The sequence below is a fragment of the Centrocercus urophasianus genome, unplaced genomic scaffold (genome assembly GCF_019232065.1).
Source record: "Centrocercus urophasianus isolate 14NV4802_14NV808 unplaced genomic scaffold, USGS_Curo_1.0 seq_17, whole genome shotgun sequence".
Taxonomy (NCBI): domain Eukaryota; kingdom Metazoa; phylum Chordata; class Aves; order Galliformes; family Phasianidae; genus Centrocercus; species Centrocercus urophasianus.
In genome coordinates, this window is record NW_024884722.1 from 14,408,251 (window position 1) to 14,431,929 (window position 23,679).

A 23,679-nucleotide genomic window follows, 5' to 3' on the forward strand; every position below is an offset into this window, starting at 1 on the left:
ACACCTTGCCTTTCACATTCTGAATGATTGTCACTGCCAAAGCTGGTTTCAGCACAAATACAAAATTAAGAATGCAGTTCTGCCACCAGCAACCCCATCTGTAATTCATCATGTAGTAGCAGTTGACGTCCAAGTTCATGCATAATAAATAAAAACAAGCTTGGATCGTAACTCATAAATACCTAATAATAAATTCCAAAGTAACAAAGGAGAAAGAAGAATTTAGGAAACAACACAGTAAAAATACATGCTTAAATCAACTAGCACTTCATACTATAAGGAAAAAAACAGTATTGTCATGAAAAATAATGATCCTGACTCAAATTATTTATAATATATATATATTATTTATACAAGTTGTAGTAATATGATCCTTCACTTGAAATCACCCAATATATGCTAGTCTCTTTCTTCTGAATAAAACAAAATTAACTGTTTTCATTTTTTCCTCTTCTCACTGCCTCTCCATCACCCCTTCATGTACAAGTATTCAGCAGTCGCTCACAGTGTTGGTCCCACGTGTGTGGCCGTTCTTGCATCATACTATATCCTCTGTACGAAAAGCAGCACTGGAAACATTATTCACACTGCTCTCTACCCAAGACCAGGTGAGAATTGGAGTTACTAGCATTTTGTTATGATGAATATTGGAATCTTTTCAATCGTGATAATTCTTGTTTCAGAGCTCTTCAACGTGGCTAACTCCAATTCTGCAAGACATGTTGAGACATATATTTCAGTTCTGTATCTTAGAAAGCAACCAAGAAATTCTGGATCTTATTCATAAGGTATTTGTGAGTTAGATTTATACTGTTTGTGTATTCACGTCTTCATATCCTCTGTGCTTTAGCACCAATAAAGAATAATCTGTTTGTGTCACATTTTGTAGTCTGCCCATGTGATGCATTAATACAGACTGAAAGGAAACAGGATAGTTTCTACATATGTGATTTTATGTGAAAACACATATAAATCATGATTTACCCTGTTTCTTTCCCCAGGTATGGCTGGAACTGCTAAACAAAGCATCTGTTCAATATGTGGTTGCAGCTGCTTGTCCATGGATGGGAGCTTGGCTCTGCTTAATGATGCAGCCATCTCATTTGCCAATTGATTTAAATATGTTGCTAGAAGTAAAAACCAGATCAAAAGTAAGTGAAATATGATCTCGGTAAGTGTTGTGGGGAAAGTAGGGAAGTAATTAGCTGCTACAGTAATGGCCGTGTTCTGAAAGTGTTAATGGGGAGTAGTATTGCATTTCACAATGGTAAATATTGCTTATCTTGTAGACCTCAATTCTGTAGAGAAAAATAGTTCTTCTGAAGTTATCCTCTGGAATTCAGAGTATTATCATGTATATGCTCAATGTGCATCTAGTATTTCACAAGTATTTATGAGGTTCTATGTATCTGCAGCGATTTCCTCAGAATCTGGTTGTAGGATTGCATCAAGTCGAAAAACAGTAATTTATTTCTGAAGTTTCTGGAAGAGATTTAATTTTTCCTTTGTGTTCACTGAAAATGAAATTTTTTCAGCTCCATGTTGAGAGTTAATATTCAGGTGAAGGAACCATATCTTTCATTTAATTGCACCATAGAGAATTACTGGAGAGTTGGCTTGGAATGGGTAACTGCTTTCACGAGTCTGCCATCCAAGAAACATTTTGAGTTAGGCCAGTTTTTTCAGGGAAAGATGGTTACTGGAAATGTTATGAAATATAAATTTGTCTTTTCTATTATAAACACATTTATTTTAAACCTCTCTCAACTTCATTCCTTAGGAAAAGGCAGCTGCTAAACTGCGTCAAGGTCAAACCCAGAACAAGGAAGTAATTCAGGAATATATTGCTGGGGCAGACAGCATTGCAGAAGATCCAACAACCAGGGATTATGTTGTCATGCGAGCTCGGATGATGGCAGCAAAGTCAGTTTACTGGAAAACTGAAAAAATATTTACAAGCAGCTTATCTTTTTTGTTAAAGTGTTTCTGTTAAAATCTAATTATGTAAAGTGCTTTGTCATCTTCAGTTTGAATCATTAATTGACAAGTGATCATAACACTGAAGCAAATGTTCTTTCTCCTTTTGTCAGGTTGCTGGGAGCACTTTGTTGCTGTATTTGTGACCCCGGTGTAAATACTGTTACTCAAGAAATAAAGCCAGCTGAATCATTAGCTCAGCTACTGCTCTTCCACTTGAATTCTAAATCTGCCTTGCAGAGGATTAGTGTTGCATTAGTAATCTGTGAGTGGGCAGCCTTGCAAAAGGTAGGATGTTTCTGCAGCAAAAATAAATTTGACTTACTAACTTAATCCATAGCTCATCATCTGCTACTTCAGCTTGAAATAAAATTTCAGTAGATAAGCTAAAATACCAAAATCTTGATAGCTAGACAATGGGGGAGTAAATTATGCTACTCAAGTAGTTAAATGTCAACTGTCAGAACTGTGAATCAGTAAATACATTCACATTTCTTCTACAAACTGATCTATTCAAGATGCATGTTATCTGTGTCAACTTTGCTTTTAGCATAAACATCTTCCCTGTGTTCTACTGTCATTCCAGTTCTTAGTGACAGACTGAACATTTTGTTCATAATCTTTAATATTTTAAGTTTAAAATGTTAATGGGCTCTCTGGTACCTAAACTTCTGTATTTGGATTCTGTTGTTCATTACTCAAAACTGAACAGAAGAAATCTTGATGACTCAAAAATACAAATTATGTGTTTTGTCTTTTCTTTTACAGGAATGTAGAACTGTGGCAATTTGCGTGCAACCTTGTTTACTTGGGGTGCTGTCTGAACACCTCTATTATGATGAAATTGCTGTTCCTTTTACACGAATGCAGAATGAATGTAAACAGCTTATTTCATTGTTAGCTGATGCGCACATTGACATTGGAAACAGAATAAACTGCAGTGTATTTACAATAGATCAAGCCAATGATCTGGTAAGTAGAGGCATGCCTGCCCTTCATTCAAATCTCTTCTTGTCTTGCAATACATATTCAGTAGTTATTACACAGACAGCAACTCCCAGAAATCATGCGATAGCTTCATACTTTGACATGAGGTGCGTAACAGATACACACACCACCTCCCTCCATGATGTTTACCAACTGTTTAAAAAATGAAGTAGAATCCAATCTAAGTGCTTAGCAGAGAAAAAAATTTTCACTGTTCTGATTCCTGGTGGTAGATGCACTACTGAAATCTACACAGAAGAAAAAAAAGAATGCAAGTGCAAATGCTTCAGACAACCATCAAAAGACTTGCAAATAAATGTGTAAGTTCATGCAAAGAGCTTTCTAAAAAAATATTCTGTGTAAAAGATGGGATCTTTTCTATGTGAGACCTTTAAATTAAAGGTGACTGGTGTAGGGGAGATGTGTAGGTATGCTGAGAAGAACGAGGAGGTTTGGATTTGTGTCACTATGGCCACCATTAGACTATAGAAAGATGTTGAATATTCGGAGATGTATGGTAAGATGGTAATATTTTAGTGGTAGCTTAACTTGGAAATCTCAACGTATCCTTAAAGTTATAGAAGGTTGCATATAGGGGTTGAAGGGATTTTGGCAGCCAGTCTAAATTGATTAGATTCCCAAGGAAAAGCTAGACAGAATCATAAGAGCTTTTGTTTAATTAAAGGAGTTTTCATATACCTCAAGTTTTTACTCTTCAGTCTAATAATACAGTTGCTTGACTGCTGCATGCTTACGCAAAAGATACCCATTTTGAATTTAAGATTTCATAAGATGCATACCACAACTATTTGCTTTCTTTTGTGGCTATCTTCACCTCTAAAAATACATCATACTCTTTTTGTGGAATGGTTTTCCATGCATTAGATGTAAAAATGCTTTGCTTCTACCTATATACATTTTTTGCATCCCTTGGTCATTCCCTTAATCAAGGTCATGTGTAGTACTTGACATATGTGTATCGCTTCATTGTTGAAAGACTGGAACATTTAGAAGTAAAAAGCAAATAAATAAATTCAATAAGCGCATAAGAAAAGCACAAAAAAGTACCAAAACACCCTCACTCTCTTAAAAGTTACCGTTTTTCATGTACATTTTTCACCTACTTCAGAGTCATGTATCCTATCTGTAAAATAAGGTCAGTGTTCCCATGATTTCTTGTAGCTTGCAGTCTGTTTTCTGTGACAAATTTAAGCAGCAGTAGTTGGCAGTTTGGGGGGGAGAATGGGAAATATCACAAGTGCTGCCAGCTTTATGTTGTGTTGACTTTTTCCTTAAATTTTACATCAGCCTGCACTACCTCAAAAGAAAATCATAGAACTTGCTCATGCACAGAACCCTGCACGTCCTTTCTGGCCTATTGTACTCATAATGTATTCTCCTTCACTCGTATCTTATGATTTCTTATAGGTAGACTTAAAATACCTGGATATATTTGGTGAACATAGGATATCTTTTGGGAAGTATCTAAATTCTTCTAGATTTGGGAATACAGAACTGAAATGTTCTTAATATGCCTAATTTTCCACTTAACCTGGAGTTCAAGATTCCAGAGCCTGTTTCGGAGCGCTTCCTGTAATTTGCTGGTAAAAATGGAGGTTTCTATGGAATGTTGGAAGTGGCTCATGTTCTGCCACTAAAACCACGTTGTTCAGCGTTTGTTCCCTTTTTATAGTAAATAAAATAATTTGTAACTTCTTCTTCACTAGGTTACTTCTGTTTTTAATGAAGTGACATCATCTTTTACTCTGAATCCTAAAATTCTGCAACAGTTGGATAGTAAACGACAGCAAGTCCAAATGACTGTTACAGAAACAAATCAAGAGTGGCAAGTGCTGCATCTGCGAGTCCATACTTTTGCTGCGTGTGCGGTTGTGAATTTGCAGCAACTGCCAGAAAAATTAAATCCTGTTATAAAGCCTTTAATGGAAGCTATCAGAAAAGAGGAGAATACGCTAGTACAAAACTATGTGGCTTCATGCATAGCAAAATTACTTCAGCAGTGTACAACAAGGTCTCCTTGTCCCAACTCCAAGATAATAAAAAATCTCTGCAACTCCCTCTGTGTGGACCCACATCTCACCCCATTAGCAGCGTGTCCTGCACAGCCTCAGAGTGGCAATGAAAATTCAAAAGGTATGCTATGCAGAACTGCTAGGATCTGTGCTTATCTCTGAACTGCTAAAATTTGTATTTGTAATATTTGAGTGAATCTTGCTTTCAGTATATTAAAATGCCAGCAACAATCTTTTATATATTAGTAATTACTTCATTCAGGTATCTTGCAGTTCCACACAGTGTGTAGATTAATGTAATATAACTTAGTTCCAGTTTTTAGTTACTTACTGTTATTTGCCTATCACTATCAATTTCTAATCCATGTCATGAAACTTTTCATTGAAATGGAATCAGTTTTGAAACCAGGAAGTAGCTTGTCAGAAAGAAAGGGGAAAAGTCTGATTTGTGTTACGTTCTGTAGACTAATTGTAAGGTGACAACAGATGAGGGCAATGTTTGAAGTTAACAAAAAATCTTGTGCTTGCTGTGGACATGGAGTTTCTTAAAGTGACTGTCTAGTGCTAAAAATGTGTGGATTTAATGAGCAGTGCAAATTGAAACCTTGCTATCTATAAAATCTTCAACCAACTTTCAGGTTTGGCCATTAGAGATTTTACTTCCTTTTTAATGTGTTCTCCTTCATCTCAGAGTAGAATAATACATTCATATCCAATCACAAATTAAGATGATTAGCCTAAGTAGAAATATCAAGAAATTCAAAGATACTCATCTGCTCTTTGTTTCATGATAAAATTCTCAAACTATGTTCAAAGGGTAAAAAGTTTTAGTCTTTAGGACATTATGCTGGTTTTTACTTGATTTTCTTGTTGAATGAGAGTTCATCTAGCAGTGCACTTCAGATTTCCTTGCCAAGTCTCTAATACACTCTTAACAAAGTAACTCTTCTCTATACTTATTTCCATTCCTGAGAGCAGTGACACTTACCCACGGTTTTCAAAGCACTTTGAGATCTGCAGATGATTTGTAAGTGACTATCACTTTCACCTACGTTTTAAACCACGGCTTAAATTGTTTTCAGCTATTCTCTCTTCTCCCTTAGGACCCAACTCTGACAAAGATGGGATGCATCATACAGTTACTAAGCACAGGGGAATAATTACGCTGTACAGACACCAGAAAGCTGCTTTTGCCATCACAAGTCGAAGAGGTCCTGCTCCTAAAGCTCCCAAAGCCCCAATTGCAGACCTCCCCACTGGCAGCAGTGGAAGCATTCCTACAGAACTTGATGAGGTAAAGTTGAAAAATTTGCGTTTATAATTTGTATGCTCAGTCCTCCTCTTTATTAGTTTGAACACAATGAAATCAATAGCGCTACAAAAAGGTTGCCCAGGATCCTTACCCCAAGAGAATTAAGTCAAAATATGATTCTGTGAGACAAGCAGCCTATGTTAATTAATGATGGTGATAACATCTTAAATCTTCTGCGTGTTGTTAAGCAAATTAATTCTTCTGAAAAACCTTACATTTGGCACAGGATATCAGTATCTCAATATAAATCCATGCAAATGGATTTTCCTAAACTGAGCTGTGACTGTGTCCTGTTACTTACATTGAGTTTTGATACACAACGGAAACTCTGAAGCATGAAAAACTATTTAAAATTCATGTGCGTTTAGGATGTACACCTGACTTCCACGCTTGATGTGCTAAACCTTTTTGTTATCCTTTTATTCTTAAAAAGCTACCAAAGTATTTAATGTGATGCTTGTCAGAACTGTGCTTACTGAACAGCACTGTGGGTTTTATTTTTGATTGTTAGTGTTTATAACAGTTTCACTCTCTGAAGAGGGTGGGAGCAGGAGAAGGGCTTAATAACAAATACGGTACTGCTTTTGGAAAGTTGTGCTGACACGTTGCTGTTACTGGTGTCCTCTATATTGGCAATACCTTTAGCTCTAAAATTGGAACCAGTTGGAAAACTTAGTGCTAAAACGCCCTATCAGTAAAAGCCACATTCCCAAATTTATAGAAAATAAGCTGCTATGTAAGATTTGCCTTTTTTTTAACCTGAAAAAATAATAAATAATTTGTAAAGAAAAAAAACAAACACGGAGATGTGTGGGAAGTAGCCACCATCAAAATCAGATGCCTAGGTAATGATGGGAGCCTCCTTAAAAATAATCATCATTCAGAGAAATAAAGTGTAGTTGTGAGTGATGTTTTTGCTTTGTGAGGTTTTTTTGTTGTTGTCTAACATAAATAACAAAGTAATCTTACAGTTTAGTGCCTGCACAGCAAGTTTTCATACAACTTCTGAATGTGAAAATAACCTTTCTATAAGTTGACCTTATATTACTAATCTGACAGCACTTCTATAGAATATTATGTATGTCTGTTCACAAAACACAGAAACTTTGTTTTCATCCTTGTTTACATTTGTTTAGTAAATTAAGCTTAATCCTGTTCTTACTACTTCATTAAAAATTCTTCAATTCCAGGCTCAGAAACCATATGTTGTTCAGAGAAGAGGAGCTGAGTTTGCCTTATCTACAATAGCTAAACATTTTGGTGCTGAAATGGCAAAGGGATTGCCTCATCTCTGGGATGCTATGGTTGGTTCATTAAGGAACAACATTCACATAAATAATTTTGGTAATTATACTTAAAATTAAAGTTGGGGGACTAGAAGGATGGGGACAGCATGTTAATGATGTTATTGAACTCCTTTTCTGTTTTTAACAGATCGAAAGTCTTTGCTGGAAAAAGGAGATGCTCCTGCCCAGGAGTTAGTAAACTCTTTACAGGTTTTTGAAATAACAGCAGCCTCAATGGATATTCAGCTTCATCCTCTGGTAATGAAGTTCAAAAACAGCTTTTTGTATGAAGCACTTCAGTCTGTTCATTGACACTGTTTTAGATCTTTGTTTTGTACAGCTTCTTTTTGGGTTTTTCTAAAATGGGACAGGTTTACTAAATGGGACCAGCCTGGGACAAATTTGCAGGCTGGAAGGACTTGTTAATCTGCATCTGTAATCTATAATGATTCTTTATAAAAAGTTCTGAGTGCTTAGTTCTGTATTTTTTCCAGGGTTAAACATGTCTTTTATTTAAGTTTTATTTTAACTTGCACTTTTACTAAAGTAATAAATATTTTGTTATTCTGAACGTTCATTGCAGTAGGGAATAATAATTGTTGAAAGCTGAATTGTATTTTTCTTCTGAAAAAATTTTTCAGTTCTGCACAGTGAGGTCATGTGAAGAAACCAATTTAAGCACTCCACCTTTTGGATGCAACAATGGTTTAAACATTTTTTACTTTAAAATAATTCAATATTTTTCTAATAGGTCATAGTAACCTCCTTTTTTTTTTTTTCTCCCCTATCCTCTATTCAGTTAATTGAGCATTTGCCTCATCTTTGTATGTGCCTTCAACATCCTAGCACTGCAGTGAGACACATGGCTGCTCGCTGTGTAGGTGTTATGAGCAAAATAGCTACCATGGAAACAATGAATATATTTCTAGAGCAAGTTCTACCATGGCTGGGAGCAATAGATGACAACACCAAACAAGAAGGCGCAATTGAAGCGCTTGCATGTATCCTTGATTGAGTACTCAGAAATGCAGAAGCCTCTCTTCAGCTGCAAAATTTGGAGGAACAAAAGCCATTGCCTAAAAATAATGAGAAGGGGACTGAGGTAGAATGTTAAGTTATTGTCTCCTGTAGATAACAAATATAAGAACTTTATTTCCATTATTTATTCTTTGTTATTTTTAGTTTCTATTACTATTAGTCTTCATTATTTATCAAGTGAAGTTTTGGTGGAAGCAGTTCAATATTCTAAAGAATGCTGAATGTGGAAACCCACATTACTGTCCGGGAACAAGCTTAAAAAAATGAACTAAACTGAAAAATAATAAGGAAGTTAATGTTTAATGTTACCAAAAAGCACGAAGTAGTGCAATTCACTGGGTTGGCCCTAAGTGTAGCTGGGTAGATCAGACAACTTTTTTTCATTCCTTTGTTAGTAGAAATCTTGTTCATTTGAATAATGTATTAATAACTTGTATGTGAAACTGCCAGGTGGATAATGTCAGACAATGCTGAACGTGTAAACACTATTTCCTTAATAGATGGTTCAGGTGTAATGGAACAGCTCGACGTAGGTATTGTTCCATACATTGTTCTTCTGGTAGTTCCAGTTCTGGGTAGAATGAGCGATCAGACAGACAGTGTACGTTTCATGGCTACTCAGTGCTTCGCAACACTAATTAGACTAATGCCTCTTGAGGTAAGTTGAAGTTCTAAGTATAATGAGAATATGAACTGTTTTGTCTTCGCATCAGCTACAAAGCCCAAGCCTCTGGATCATTAAATGCTGAATAAATAACTGTCTTTTAGAAATTCAGTCCAGATCAGGCAACTGATGATTTATTCTTTATAATGTAAAATGAGAAAAGTGAAACCCTTTGCTAGCATTTCATAAATCAGTGTTAAAATAAAAATTGTCTTTATAGGAAGTTTAGTTCAACTGTGTACACAAGTTAAAGTGCATACGTTAATTTGGTGTGTAAAGCAGCTTAGAAGTTGTATGTTTGTTCTCCTGGGTATGGTGACTGCCAGGGTGATGTGGGAGAGAATTAAAAAAAAAAAAAAAAAAAAAAGTAGAATCATGGGTTGAGGTAAAAACTATTTACTAGAGAAAAAGGGATAATAGTTATGACTATAGATGTGTGTGTATATGTTGTATACATATGCTGTACACATTTATATATATGCATTTGTGTATATATATATATATGTGAATGTACTATACACGTTCGTGTATAAATATATGAAGGTGTATATGTATATGAAGGTGTACATAAATGAATGTATGAAATATGTAATGCACAAGCAATTGCTCACCACCTCCTGACCAATGCCCAGCTAGCCCCACGAACAAGGGAAGACACAGATGGACTCTCACCCTCTTCAAAACTCTCCACGCTATGTCAGATGGTATGGAATATCCCTTTGGCCAGTTCAAGCCAGCTGTCGTAATTCTGTTCTCTACCAGCTCCCTGGGATGGTCTTGGCTCTGTACAACACTGCTTAGCAGCAACTGTAAACGTCAGTGTGTTATCGACATTGTTTTTCTCGTAGAACCAAAAATATAGCATCATACCAGACATGCTGAACTACATAATTCCATCCCCTCTGAAACAAAGATTCTCTTCTAAACTCAGAAAACAAATTCCACAGCTTCTGGCAAGATCATGAATATTATCCAGTGGTGATTAAGCAGTACAGATTTGTTTCTGTTTATCACTCTTCCTGCAGCTTGAAACCTCCAATATGTTTTAATATTGCACTTCAAGGCTTTCAAGTAACTGATTTTCACCACCAGATGGTAACAGAAGACAGTTGAGAATTCATATGTCCTTTTTAAAATGTAAAAATATTACTAGCTTAATAGGTTTAGGATGTGTTATTGTCTTGATTTTTAATTTAGTGTAATAGAACCTTTAAAATCTGATAATAAGCAACTAATAAGCAACTGCCTTGGAAGGAGCACTTTCTGTATGCTTACACTGAAATGTTCAAATTGAAAATGAGCACAGCAGAACTGAATTTCTAGGGAAACAATCTGACTGTTGTGCTGCTGTTCATTCCAGCACACAGTTCTCTTCATATCCTTGTACTTTGGAATACATGTAGGTTACATTTTTTAAAGCTGTGTTAATTTAGTAAGCAACTCTTCAAAATGTAGAACACTTGTTTTATTACTTACTTAAATAAAGAACTTCCTTAATATGAATTGATTGATAGATAAGGAGATTCGGTATCAGATGTTGTGTGTTAAGTATACAAGCTTAGTCATGTGAAGTAGATTAATAATGAGAGAAAATACTGGTATGTTTTGAGGGGCAGTCTTCTGAATGCTAATAATTTTAAATGTGAGGCCAAAGAAGGAATTTAAATTAATAACTGTAAGGGTTGAAGTCAGAAACAGAGCAGTGAGTAAAATATGGAAGCACATTTTTTTTTTATGGGGAGATATTTGACTTGAGGAATCTTAATTTAACCTCAGAAAAAAAGTTCAGTAATTGTAGAGTTTTATAAACAAAGTTGATGTGCTTGCTTTAATTTTCTTTATCCTTTCTTTTTATTTACATATTTTGGCTTCCTTTTAGCAGATGCTTGTTCTTGTTTGTCACTTAGCTTTTAATACTTAATTTCTTTTGCTGAGCTGTAAAATTCCCTGGATTTATTTTCTATAAAGTTGAGAAGATTGCGGATGTTTGCCATCTGTTTATTTAAAATATCCAAGCTAGTATGAGGTTTTATTTCATCAGTGTGAGAGTTAAGTACCATGGCCCTAACACTGCTGCTTTAAAAATGCTATTTTAGGCTGGTATACCAGATCCACCAAACATGTCTGAAGAATTAATTCGAATGAAAGCTAAAGAACGCCACTTTCTGGAACAATTGTTAGATGGAAAAAAACTGGAAAACTATAAAATTCCAGTACCAATCAAAGCAGAGCTGAGAAAATACCAGCAGGTGAGAGTTTGTACTTCTTTAACAAGAACAGTAATTTCCAGTCTGGTAGGGTTTTATGGAAAGGTTGTTTGGGCGTTAGGTATTTTGCTTTGTGTTTTTGTTTGTTTGTTTTTTTGTTGGCTTTGTTAAATCATAATTATTTTCTTATTAGCTGAGCAATGTGCATTTTAGACTCTTGGATGAGGAAGACCAAATTAATACATTCAATTTATACTAATTCCTTTTTTTTTTTTCCTCATGTAATTTTTCCCAGTGGTCAATGAGGTCTGCCTTGCTAAGGCTGTCTGCAGCAGCTTGCTATTGCAAGGCCAGGCCTCATTATAACATTTGGCTACTTTATGTTTTTACGTCTACTTCCCCTCTGATTTGAGGGAATGGGCTCTAGCAGATGCATTTATGGGGATCTCTTTTTAGACTTATGGAGACTATGCACCTGTTAGATGCACCAGCCAGTTGCACTTGGGAGTTTTGCAGTGATGAATAATGGAATACAGTTGTTTCAAGTGAAGCTTAGCTAGCCAAAAGTTTTTGGTTTTGATTTTTTTTTTTTTTTTTTTTTTTTTACTTCTGAGGCATTTCTTCATTTTCTGATTTCAGGATGGAGTGAACTGGCTGGCATTTCTCAATAAATACAAACTTCATGGAATTCTTTGTGATGATATGGGCTTAGGGAAAACTTTACAGTCCATTTGTATTCTTGCAGGCGATCATTGCCTGAGGTGAGCTTAAATAAATATTCTATCTTAAGGACTTGAACAAGTTTTATCTATGGTTATGATTTGTTGTCCTGGGCAACCTGGCGTAGGTGGTCTGGCTTGAGCTGGGGGTTGGACCAGATGACCTCTAGAGGTCCCTTCCAACCTCAACTATTCTGTGATTCTGTTTTTTAAAATACAACAACAAAAAAAACAAAAAATCACAGAATAAAACCTCCACCACCTCCAGGAGTGGAAAAACAACAACAAAACTTTGTTTTGATATTCTTAAAGGGCTCAAGAATATGCAAGAACAAAACTGGTAGACAGTGTCCCCCTTCCCTCGTTGGTGGTATGCCCTCCTACACTCACAGGACACTGGGTGGATGAAGTGGGAAAATTTTGCTCCAAAGAATATCTTAATCCTTTGCACTATACAGGACCTCCTACTGAGAGAGCAAGGTAATACATTTTGCACTTTGTGTTTATAATTTAGGCACAGTAAAATATCATACCGAATTCTGCAGTTCACAGTTTGTGATCATGGTAAAACATATGGTGGTACTTTTAAGGCTGCAATAATATAAAGGGACACTTCAGTTACGTTGTCTTTTTTTTTTTCCCTGAAGATTACAATATCAGGTGAAAAGGCACAATCTCATAGTGGCTTCGTATGATGTTGTGAGAAATGACATTGATTTCTTCAGGTAAGAATTACTTTGTTTTCTGAGGTTTTAATAACTTAAAATTTTGAATACTACTTAAGTCTATTTTCTTATTTTCTAGAAATATTAAGTTTAATTACTGCATTCTTGATGAAGGCCATGTAATAAAAAATGGAAAAACAAAACTGTCAAAAGCAGTAAAACAGCTGACTGCCAATTACAGGATAATTCTTTCTGGGACACCAATTCAGGTAACTGCTGTTCTTTTTTCTAAGGAGCTTGGTGAGTAGTAAGAATGAGCATTTTGCGTTCTGTTTTATTTATGGCTGATCACAGTTCTCTTGTTCCAAGTACATGCTGTAAAATAAGCTTTTTGTTAGTAAGTGTTTAAAAGTAAATCTTCTTTCCCATTATGCCTACATATAGAGCTGTGATAGTGTGGGTCTCAAAGACTCTCTACCACTTGTTAAGGTAGTGAGCAGGAAAAGAGCATTTCCTAATGTTTCAAGTGAAGTTAACAGGAACCTTGACTTAAAGAACTCTACAGTTTGAGCTCTGTCCTAATGATTTATGTCTGGAGTATCCATCCCATCCACGACTAAGACCAGTGGAATCTCCTGGATTTTGTTGTCCATAACTGAGTGTGTGGCTTAAAACATCAGATACTGTAAAAAATCCACTTAGCTGTTGAAGAGTATGTAACTTAAACTGATGAAAGAGCCCCTGGGTTTCAGGAGTTCAAAATTGTGTTTGGAACCTTTGGAATATTCTCCTGGAAGCATTAAGTATGTATGGAAATGTTCCTGATAACTTGGAATAATTCATTACTTCTGAAAGGAATTTAACAACTGTTTCTTTTATGTTCAGAACAACGTCTTAGAGTTGTGGTCATTGTTTGACTTCCTTATGCCAGGATTTTTGGGTACTGAACGCCAATTTGCAGCTCGTTATGGCAAACCAATACTGGCAAGTAGAGATGCCCGAAGCTCCAGTCGTGAACAAGAAGCTGGTGAGGATCAAAATCTTCAGGGTTTGAGTTTTTTTTCCCCCTTTCAAAAAGTAGTCAATTCCAAGTTAAGAGTGTTGGTTTTTTCGGGGTGGGTTTTTTTTATTTTTCTCTGTGCGTTCTGAATGTTTTGAATTATTTGTATTTAACAACTGTTTATATGGGCTAATAGCAACAGTACAAGGGGGAATGGTTTTAAACAAATAGAATCATAGAATTGCTCAGGTTGGAGGCATCCATGGCCAGGCTGGATGACTCTGGGCAGCCTGGTCTGGTGGTTGGCAACCATGCCCATAGCAGGGGGGTTGAAGCTAGATGATCATTATGGTCCTTTTCAGGCCATTCTATGATTCTATTTTTACAAAATTTAATTTGTTTCCATTCCTTTCCCTTCACTAGGGGTTCTTGCAATGGAAGCACTGCATCGCCAAGTTCTGCCATTCTTGCTAAGGAGAATGAAAGAGGATGTACTGCAAGATCTTCCACCCAAAATTATTCAAGATTATTACTGTGTTCTCAGTCCTTTACAGGTATGTTTAAAAAGTCAGCTGGAAGCTTAGGTGTGTTTTTTTTTTTTTTTTTTTTTTTTTTAAAAAAAAACAGCATAAAGATAAGAACAAGCAGTTCTGTATTCCAACGTCAATTTTGTATCAGCTCTTGACATTCTCTGAGGCCACAAGACTAAAAAAAATCCTAGTAATATTAATATCTACATGCAGTCCAGCAGACTGCACTTTACCTTAATTTCTGGCTTAGTTCTACAAGAAAAATTTGTTGGCATCTGTAGATTTTTCTTAGCAAATACTTCACAAGCTGAAAGAAATTCACTTGCAAGTGATTATATTATTAATGTTGATCTTATGCTACATATAAAATAGCTTTCCTTGTTTTCCATTAGTTTAGAACCTGAACTTGAAATTAAATTTGGAAAAATGTTATTTCCTTTTTTGTGAGGAAAACGCATACTCATTCTTTTGTCTGGAACATGGTCTACAGGTTCAGCTTTATGAAGACTTTGCCAAGTCTCGTGCCAAATGTGACATTGATGAAACAGTTTCTTCAATTTCACTACGTGAAGAAACTGAAAAACCAAAGCTTAAAGCTACAGGTCATGTATTTCAGGTACAATTTCTTCTCCAATTTTCACTAACTTGTTCACTTATTTATGATAATTATATTTGTGTTTAATTATAACTGAAAAATTATTATGGTTAACTTAGACTGTAAGCCTACAGTTATGTAAGTAAAATATTGAGAATTTTTAATTAATTTGCCTGGAAGGTGGTGTATAGCTATTATGCTTAAGTTATGTTACAGTGTATTAACAGTGATGTAAATATGACTTGAAATTTTTTTTACTAATATTTACTAGCATTCAGGTTTTGTGGATCTTACATAATGCTATCAACCAAAAATGATTATCAAGAGTACAAAACAGTAAGATTAAATTTAGTAGCCTATAGTTTTATCATTTACACTGCAAAATTAAGATTGCAAAGCATGAACCAAACAGTTACCTTAAGGTTAGAAGGGAAGGTTCACTGCCTCACAGAACTGCAAATTAAGCTTTAGCTATGTAGGAACAATAATTCTCAAAGGGTTCTGCTTGGCTCCTATGCCTCTGACCTTTTCTCTGCTCTCATGGATGTTACATCTCTATAACAAAAATCAAGATCATTATGGCCCTAACAGTAACGGATTCAGTGTAAAATATAGGTTTTCTTAATTAAAAAGGGTAAATTTAATTAAATGGAAATACACCAGTCTAATTTGTGGAATATGGCTAAGTGGCTTCTATACAGCTGTAACTACATTGTTACTAACAGTTTCTTTGAACCAAATTGAATTAAAGGCATTGCAATATTTACGGAAGCTATGCAACCATCCAGCACTAGTGCTAACAACCCAGCATCCAGAATATAAAAGAATTACAGAGCAACTTGCAGCTCATAATTCATCCCTTCGAGATATCCAGCACGCACCTAAGCTTTCTGCATTAAAACAAGTAAGTAGACTTGTGTGTTGGGCCTTAATGTGTCTCTATGCTATGCTTTAGGATTTTAAGATCCCATCAATCTGAAAACTGGTCTTAAAATGTGAGTTAAGTAACAGATCAAATAGAGTCCAGGGGTTTCCTTCTAAAGTTTATGCCTTATTTTGCTGTTTAGCCAAGAAAACTCAAAATTGGAAGTGGAACAGAAAATGAGTTTTACATTAAATTTTGCTGCCTTGCATGAAACTGTAGTTATTTTCTGTTTCTTACTCTTGGCCTTCTTATTGCAGATTTACTCCAATTTACTATACTGGAGACTATTAGTTTGATAAAATCGGGTTGTGTTAAAGATTTCAAATTCTACTGTAAATAGAGAAAAATGAAGAAAATGAATATTCTGATGAATCTTGAAAACTTGTAGTTTGTCTGTAGAATCAGACTTTTCTCTGTCATCTGAATGGCTGTCGCAGACTTCCTTTGTAGTTTATTGGGTTTCTCTTCCTTCTACTTTTGGTAGTCCATCCATATCAGAATTTACATGAGATCTACTGTCACTTTGGTATGCTTTAATTTAATGCCCTTTTGCTTAAAGCTGCTGCTAGATTGTGGTTTGGGAAATGGTGGATCTTCAGAGAGTGGTACAGAAGCTGTTGTGGCCCAACACAGGATACTTATCTTCTGTCAACTCAAGAGCATGCTGGACATAGTAGAGCATGACCTTCTCAGACCTCAGTTACCTTCAGTCACCTACTTAAGATTAGATGGTAGCATACCTGCTGGCCAGAGGCATTCCATTGTTTCACGGTAAGCATAGTCATTCATGACTGATATACAGACAACTGCAGTGAGTTATTTATGGTCTGTAACTGACACCTCATTGTACTGCCAGGCCATCACTGTCTAACTTATATTAAAAAGAAATTAAAAATAAAAATGCCACACTTCTGCCTGTGAAAGTGTATGTTCATAGCAAGAGCCTGCATCAGAACTTAAGCCTTTAAAGTAATTGGATGACTTTTTAATAACAATGTTGAGGAAGAAAATTGCTAATATCTGCTTTTTCTCTATAACCTGAGTAAAGACATCAAATTGCAGACAAAACGGAAGTATGTGGTTACCCTTATAACATCTGGGACATGAAAACAAGTGCATAAATTAGCAAATGACCTTGGTGTTCTATGCTATCCTTTCTGTATATCACCTGGAGATTATTACAGTTCTATGAAGAACCCTAAGAGACTTGGGATATGGGAATGTAAGAGCTATGTTTTACTTCATACTTAATGACTCTTTCCTATATTAATGGAAGTAAAACCAAACCCCCATGTTACTGGCATGTGTTAATATAGGAAAAAGGTCTATCTTAATTTTAATATCAGGGATAGAAGTTGGAAGACAATTTTAAGGAACTGTATGATGCTTATGCCCACATTTACTTGAATGACTTGCAAGTCAACTTATTTAGCCTAGGTCCAACAGTACAAATACTTTTATTGCTAGTGGATAGAAGTCTTAAATACTTCAAGCTTTATTTTGTTTTATTAGTAATTAGTAATAAATTACTCCTTTTTTTAATACTGCTTATTCAGTATTAGATCTACAGAGGAACCTCAGGCAGCTAAGGTTCATATTTCCATCCTTAAAAGAATTTTACCATGCTTAACCTTTTTTTTTTTTTCAGGTTTAATAATGACCCATCTATAGATGTTCTGTTGCTCACTACTCATGTTGGTGGATTGGGACTTAACTTGACAGGGGCAGACACAGTAGTGTTTGTGGAACATGACTGGAACCCAATGAGAGACCTGCAAGCCATGGACCGGGCACACCGTATTGGACAGGTGAAAAACTCTTTATTTTCCCATCTTTTTTCTTGCTGAGCTCTTCAAATTTGGATAAGATTAAGATTATAGCACATACCAAAGTGATTTCTAGGGATTTCCACCTAGTTTTCAGTCACTGCTTTCTTACATACGTCAGATGTTGAAGGGTCTATTTTTCCCCAACTCTGTATGATTCCCTTTTCCATACTGAGTCACTGAGAAGCATCCAGAGAAAGAATCACCTTTTAGTGGAGGAACAAATGCAACAAAAACAAGGTACTGAAGGGAAGCCACATAGAATTGTCCTTCTCTGATGCCTGACAGGGAACAAGTGACTAGTTGTTACAGTCTTTACAGTTATGACAAACAGCAAAATTCCTAACTTCCTCAGCACAGATATTGCAGATGCCTCTACTGTGTGCTAGCATAGCCCTGTACTCATTTTTTTCTCTTAACAGCAGTCAAACTTATAAAGTTACCCAAGAGTAAACCAAACTATTTCCCGCTTTCTTGAATACTGGAGCTGTTATTTTTTTTTTTTTCTTTTAGCTAACTGTTGTTTTTACTCTTTCAGAAACGTGTTGTTAATGTCTATCGCCTGATAACCAGGGGAACTCTAGAGGAGAAGATTATGGGTCTTCAGAAGTTCAAAATGAACATTGCTAATACAGTGATCAGCCAAGAAAATGCAAGCCTACAGAGCATGGGAACAGAACAGCTTCTTGATCTCTTCACTCTCGACAAGGTAAAGGAACGTTTTTTAGAAATAGCTACCAAAACCAGAGGGAAGCTGGGGAAAAGCTTGGAATTGCAAAACTTGAGATGAACACTTAAAGTGCAATAATGAGTAGCAGGTAACTGAAAAACAGGAGGAAGGCATTTTCCCAAATTAATCATAGAATGGCTTAGGTTGGAAGGGACCTTACAGTTCGCTCAGTTCCAACCTCCCTGCCCTGGGCTGGGTTGCCGCCCACTAGATGAGGCTGCCCAAGGCCTCATCCATGCAAGCCTTGAATGTTTCCAGAGATGAGGCATCCACAGTTCCTCTGAATTTTCACCTCTCTCTGAATAAAGACTTTCTGTCTGAAATTTAACTTAAACCTTCCCTCCTTTAGCTTAAAGCCATTCCCCCTTATCCAATCACTATCAGACTGCGTAAAAAAATTGCTTCCCTCCTGCTTATAAGCTCCCCTCAAGTATTGGAAGACCACAGCAGGGTCTCCTTGGAGACTTCTCCAAGTTAAACAAGCCCAGCTCCTGTAGCCTTTCTTGATAGGAAAGGTACTCCAGCACTCTAATCTTTGTGGAGCTCCTCTGGAATTGCTCCAACACTTCCAATCATCAGAGTTAAAGAATCTTTTTAGGAATAATTGGTAAAGGAAAACTAAGAATGCATGCTTATGATCAGTAAATATTCCTGAAAATATTCTTCTCTCTTATTTTTTTGGAAGGATGGAAAAACTGAAAAACCTGATACCTCTACCTCTTCTGGGAAAGCATCAATAAAATCAGTGCTCGAAAACCTTGGAGAACTATGGGATCAAGAACAGTATGACACTGAATACAGCCTCGAAAACTTTATGCATTCATTAAAGTAACCATCATATTTGTAACACAACTGCTGCTAGTTCACAATTTTTTCTGCTGATATTCAGCAAACTTCAAAGCATATATAGTGAACCTTTAGCTTAATGTGTAAATACTTATTGAAGAATCTTCAAAACGCTGACACTGAGCAGTGTCACCTGTCTCACCGGGGAGTTATTCTGTCTTAAACATTTGCACTGTATAGAATAACTTTAAATGTAAACATTGTGAGGTGGTTTGAATTTTACTTGTTCTGAATGGCTGCAAATTCTTAACTTGGTAGAAGAATAAAACAAAGCAGGTTTTTACAAACGTTATCAAGTGTTATTTCTGTTTGAAGTAAGTCCACTATTATTTTTCTGTATCTGTAGTAGTTCTGTACAGTTGTTTCAGTGAATACTTTAGGTTGCTCCGTGTACATTTTTCTTTTAAACACAAGTTGCTTTTATCATGTATTAAAAGAATTCAACTTAAACTTTCACTTCAGAACATTTCAGAACTTGTATCACCAGAGGCAAAGCCTAGAAGCCTTGAAAGTACAGAGTAATTAAATGGCACTAGGTATGTGCACCCACCTTTGTATATTGAGTATAAATACACTCTTCAGTCTTTTGACACCATCTTGAGAGAACAGCCAACTTGAACTTTTTAATGTAATGAGTTATACTAACTACAGGTAGTGGTCTATTTGAGGCCATTTTTGCATCCTTTTAGCAGGGGTGTACTTTTTTTAATTTATCTATAAGGCTAGAATATAGCCACTTGGAGAGATGCATGTATTCAGTATGTTTCAATCCTATATATTTTTTTGTAACTAAAAAGAAAATAAATATACAAACATTTTCCAGAAGTAGATTTTACACTGTCTAGGATTTTAAAATCCACGCTAAAGTGACTGTTTACTAAATTGATGCATGATTTAAAGCTTCTTAAAGGAATAGGACAGATTTTTTTCTTTAGGAAAACATATACATAGAAATACCGACATCCAGTTTGAGGGACTTGAATAGTTAAAATCATGTAATAAAGATAGTAAAGGACTTAATAGCAGTGAGTGAGAGTAATATGGCTGTACGTTTAACAGCTTTTTATAAAAGGGAGGCAGTAGCAAAGGTGCATTTCTAGATGTGCATATGTACCAGTATATGCACTTTTATAAATATTAAATTATAGATAACTTACAGCAGACAGCAGTTGTCTGAAAACAAAAAAAAAAATATATGTATAAATATAAAACCTAAGGTTTGTAGCTTGCTGTGTGCTTAAGCATCAGAGCTTAAAAACCACCAGAGACCTCAACTATGTAAAATAAGATTGTTTTAAAACTATATAAATCAAGACTGTTCTGCAGCATTGGAGATGAATTAATGTCACATTTCAATAGTTATGAACTGCCATACTGTAACTAAATTAGCATTCCATGAAAATAAAACTGGGAATATGTAACTTGTATGTTGTGTACGTGCATGTTTGTTTTTTCTGTACAGATGACTCTTACTGTGGCTGAATAGGCAAAAAAAAAAAAAAAAAAAAAAACAAAAACACTAAGGGTTTTGAAAATCATAGCATTATATTCATTTTAACTGAATGCTTCACACACTATTTCTGTTGTGCTCCCAACTCTAATAATTTAAGGAGGAGAGATAGGATAGGGCTTGGTGTTTTATAAGCAGAGAAACTGAATACTAGGTACTTTAAGATAAACTGGTGCAGTAATTTCATGGCAGTGCCCAGAAATAATAAGGTTTTTGGTTCCTTATTAGTCATAATACTACATGTTTTTCAGCAGGACTTTATTAGTTGCAGTAGAAGTAAACTGGTTCCTGCAGTGTTCTTGTTGAGGGAAAAGACAACAAAAGACTGTAAAATAGTTATTTATCCTTCTGAAGTTGCTATACAATCATAATGCTCTTAACAATGTTTCTCTTGGATGCAATATTAAAAAAAAAAAAAAAAGTATAGCATTACCTGGTTTGGACTGCAGAGGGTTCACAGTGTATAAACTGGATTCACTTACAACAAAACTAAAGAAACAGGTTTTTGGAGTGCCTCTAACTACACTCCACCTGCTGAATGGGTATACAGCTAGGATAGAATAGAAATAAAAGCTTCAAATATGTCAGCTTCTTAGCACTAAACATTTTGCTCTACAGCTTTTCCCCTGTTGCAGTGTAGTATTTGCTGAAGATGATGCTAACATTCCAAGGTGAGTATGCTTATGATTCAGTTTAAATGAAATTACTTCATGCTTAATCCTTTTTGTCCATCATAGCAGATTTCTATTATTTATAGATAAGCCTGCATTTTGCCTTAAAACTACTAGATTTAAGGACATGCTTAAACTTACTAATATCCTTGATTTCACTACCACTCCATGGTTCTACAAGTTACTTAGGGAGCACATGGAATCACCAGATGGTTTGGGTTGGAAGTGACCTCAAAGACCTTCCAGTTCCAACCTCCACACCATGGGCAGAATCACCTCCCACTACAGCAGGCTGGTGAATCCTCATCAAACCTGGCCTTGAATACTTCCAAGGAATGCAACATCCACAGCTTCTCTGAGCAGACAGTTCTGTGAACACCCTCTGAATAAGGACTGTTGATTTTTGTCTTTCCAAGTAAGGATACTAGTCTCATTGGAAGCCTGGTGTTGTTTTTCTTTTTTTTTTTTTTAAATGCTAAAGCTGCAATAATTATGCAAGACAACAACAGACTAATGCTAAGGTTAAGCCATTTCATAAGCTTCTTGAACATAAAGAGATACAAACATGCAAATTTACATCTCAGTTTAAGTTGTACCCAGTCAGCACTGCCTCTGCACAAACCAATGCACATGAACATCACTTGTAATCCCTTGCTTCACCTATCAGTACCACTGTGCAATTTTGAACAGGTACAGTACTTTAAATACAGTTTCAGTAAAATGTAATCTATTGGCAGAGGTTGGAAGAAGTCAAAACTATGAGGCCAATCATTTAAAACTGAAGTCTCTTAGAAGGATGATTTGTTAATTTTCAGAGTACTGAGTACAAAAACTGGTTTCTGACTCTTCATATCAGGAAATCAAGTTACAAAGATTTCTTTTTTCATTGCTTTTACAGAGGAGGACCAAGGCATAACACTGTAGTATCACTTCATCTCACAAGGGATTTATAAGTGAGAAATTCAGAAACTCTAATGATTGGCAGCAGAAGCAAATTGGGACAGAGGAATCCATTGTCAGAGCAAGGCTTGAATTCTTTGGAGTAAAACATTTGGTAAAGACTTGAGGTGACACTTAATACTGACCTTACTAAGCAAGCAGGATTAAGGAGGGACCACATGTGATCTTAAGCACAAGGAAGCCAAATGAAATTCAACTTTACCTAGCACAGTCCAGGTACAAATAAAATCACAGAATCAACAAGGTTGGAAAAGACCTACAAGATCACCAGTCCAACCATCCACCAATTACCAACAGTTCTCACTAAACCACATCCTTCAACATGCCCTAATGTTCCTTGAACACTTTGGGTGTCAGTGATTCCACCACCTCCCTGGGCAGCCCATTCCAGCATCTGACCACTCTTTCAGAAAAGCAGTATTTCCTAACATCCAGCCTGAATCTCCCATGGTGCAACTTGAGGCCATTCCCTCTAGTCCTATCACTAGCTACACAAGAGAAGAGTCTGACCCCCAACACTACAGCCTCCCTTCTGGTAGTTGCAGAGAGTGATAAGGTCTCCCGTGAGCTTCCTCTTCTCCAGACTGAACAGTCCCGGCTCGTTCAGCTGCTCTCCGTAAGGTCTGTGCTTCAGACCCCTCACTGGTTTCGTTGCCCTTCTCTGGACACGCTCCAGGCCCTCAATGTCTTTCTTGCAGTGAGGGGCCCAAAACTGAACACAGGACTTGAGGTGTGGCCTCATCAGTGCTGAGTACAGGGGGACAATTATTTCCCTGCTTCTGCTGGCAACACTACTTCTGATACAGGCCAGGATGCCATTGGCCTTCTTGGCCACCTGGACATACTGCTGGCTCATCTTCAGCCGAGCATCAACCAATGTCCCCAGGTCCATTTCCTCTACACAGTCTTCCAGCCACTCTAGCTCAAACCTGTAGTGTTGCCTGAGGTCGTTCTGGCCAAAGTGCAGGAGCCGCTACTTGGTCTTATTGAATCTCATTTCATTGGCTTCAGCCCAGCGATCCAGCCTGTCCAGATCCCTCTGTGGGGCCTCCCTATCCCCAGGCAGATCACACTTCCTGCCAATTTGCCATCATCTGCAAAGTTACTGAGGGGGCACTCAATGCCCTCATCCAGATCATCAATAAAGATATGGAAGAGGACAGGCCCCAGCACCGACTCCTGGGGAACACCCCTGGTG

General features: G+C 36.4%; 1 protein-coding gene across 1 annotated transcript in view; it reads left to right on the forward strand.

Annotated features, from left to right (window-relative positions):
- BTAF1 (B-TFIID TATA-box binding protein associated factor 1) overlaps positions 1-20,765 on the forward strand; it is a 42,928-nt gene extending 22,163 nt beyond the window's left edge. Inside the window, exons 14-38 of the mRNA XM_042817933.1 lie at positions 488-608; positions 684-788; positions 1,002-1,151; positions 1,781-1,923; positions 2,091-2,265; positions 2,746-2,949; positions 4,692-5,118; positions 6,101-6,291; positions 7,500-7,653; positions 7,744-7,853; positions 8,395-8,596; positions 9,143-9,291; positions 11,394-11,546; positions 12,144-12,265; positions 12,536-12,703; positions 12,871-12,948; positions 13,028-13,157; positions 13,774-13,915; positions 14,312-14,442; positions 14,909-15,034; positions 15,765-15,917; positions 16,498-16,709; positions 17,587-17,746; positions 18,303-18,473; positions 19,180-20,765. Of these exons, the coding sequence (XP_042673867.1) occupies positions 488-608; positions 684-788; positions 1,002-1,151; positions 1,781-1,923; positions 2,091-2,265; positions 2,746-2,949; positions 4,692-5,118; positions 6,101-6,291; positions 7,500-7,653; positions 7,744-7,853; positions 8,395-8,596; positions 9,143-9,291; positions 11,394-11,546; positions 12,144-12,265; positions 12,536-12,703; positions 12,871-12,948; positions 13,028-13,157; positions 13,774-13,915; positions 14,312-14,442; positions 14,909-15,034; positions 15,765-15,917; positions 16,498-16,709; positions 17,587-17,746; positions 18,303-18,473; positions 19,180-19,326 (4,024 nt within the window). The 3' untranslated portion in view covers positions 19,327-20,765. The remainder of the gene's footprint in view (positions 1-487; positions 609-683; positions 789-1,001; positions 1,152-1,780; positions 1,924-2,090; positions 2,266-2,745; positions 2,950-4,691; positions 5,119-6,100; positions 6,292-7,499; positions 7,654-7,743; positions 7,854-8,394; positions 8,597-9,142; positions 9,292-11,393; positions 11,547-12,143; positions 12,266-12,535; positions 12,704-12,870; positions 12,949-13,027; positions 13,158-13,773; positions 13,916-14,311; positions 14,443-14,908; positions 15,035-15,764; positions 15,918-16,497; positions 16,710-17,586; positions 17,747-18,302; positions 18,474-19,179) is intronic.
- The last annotated feature ends 2,914 nt before the right edge of the window (positions 20,766-23,679 follow it).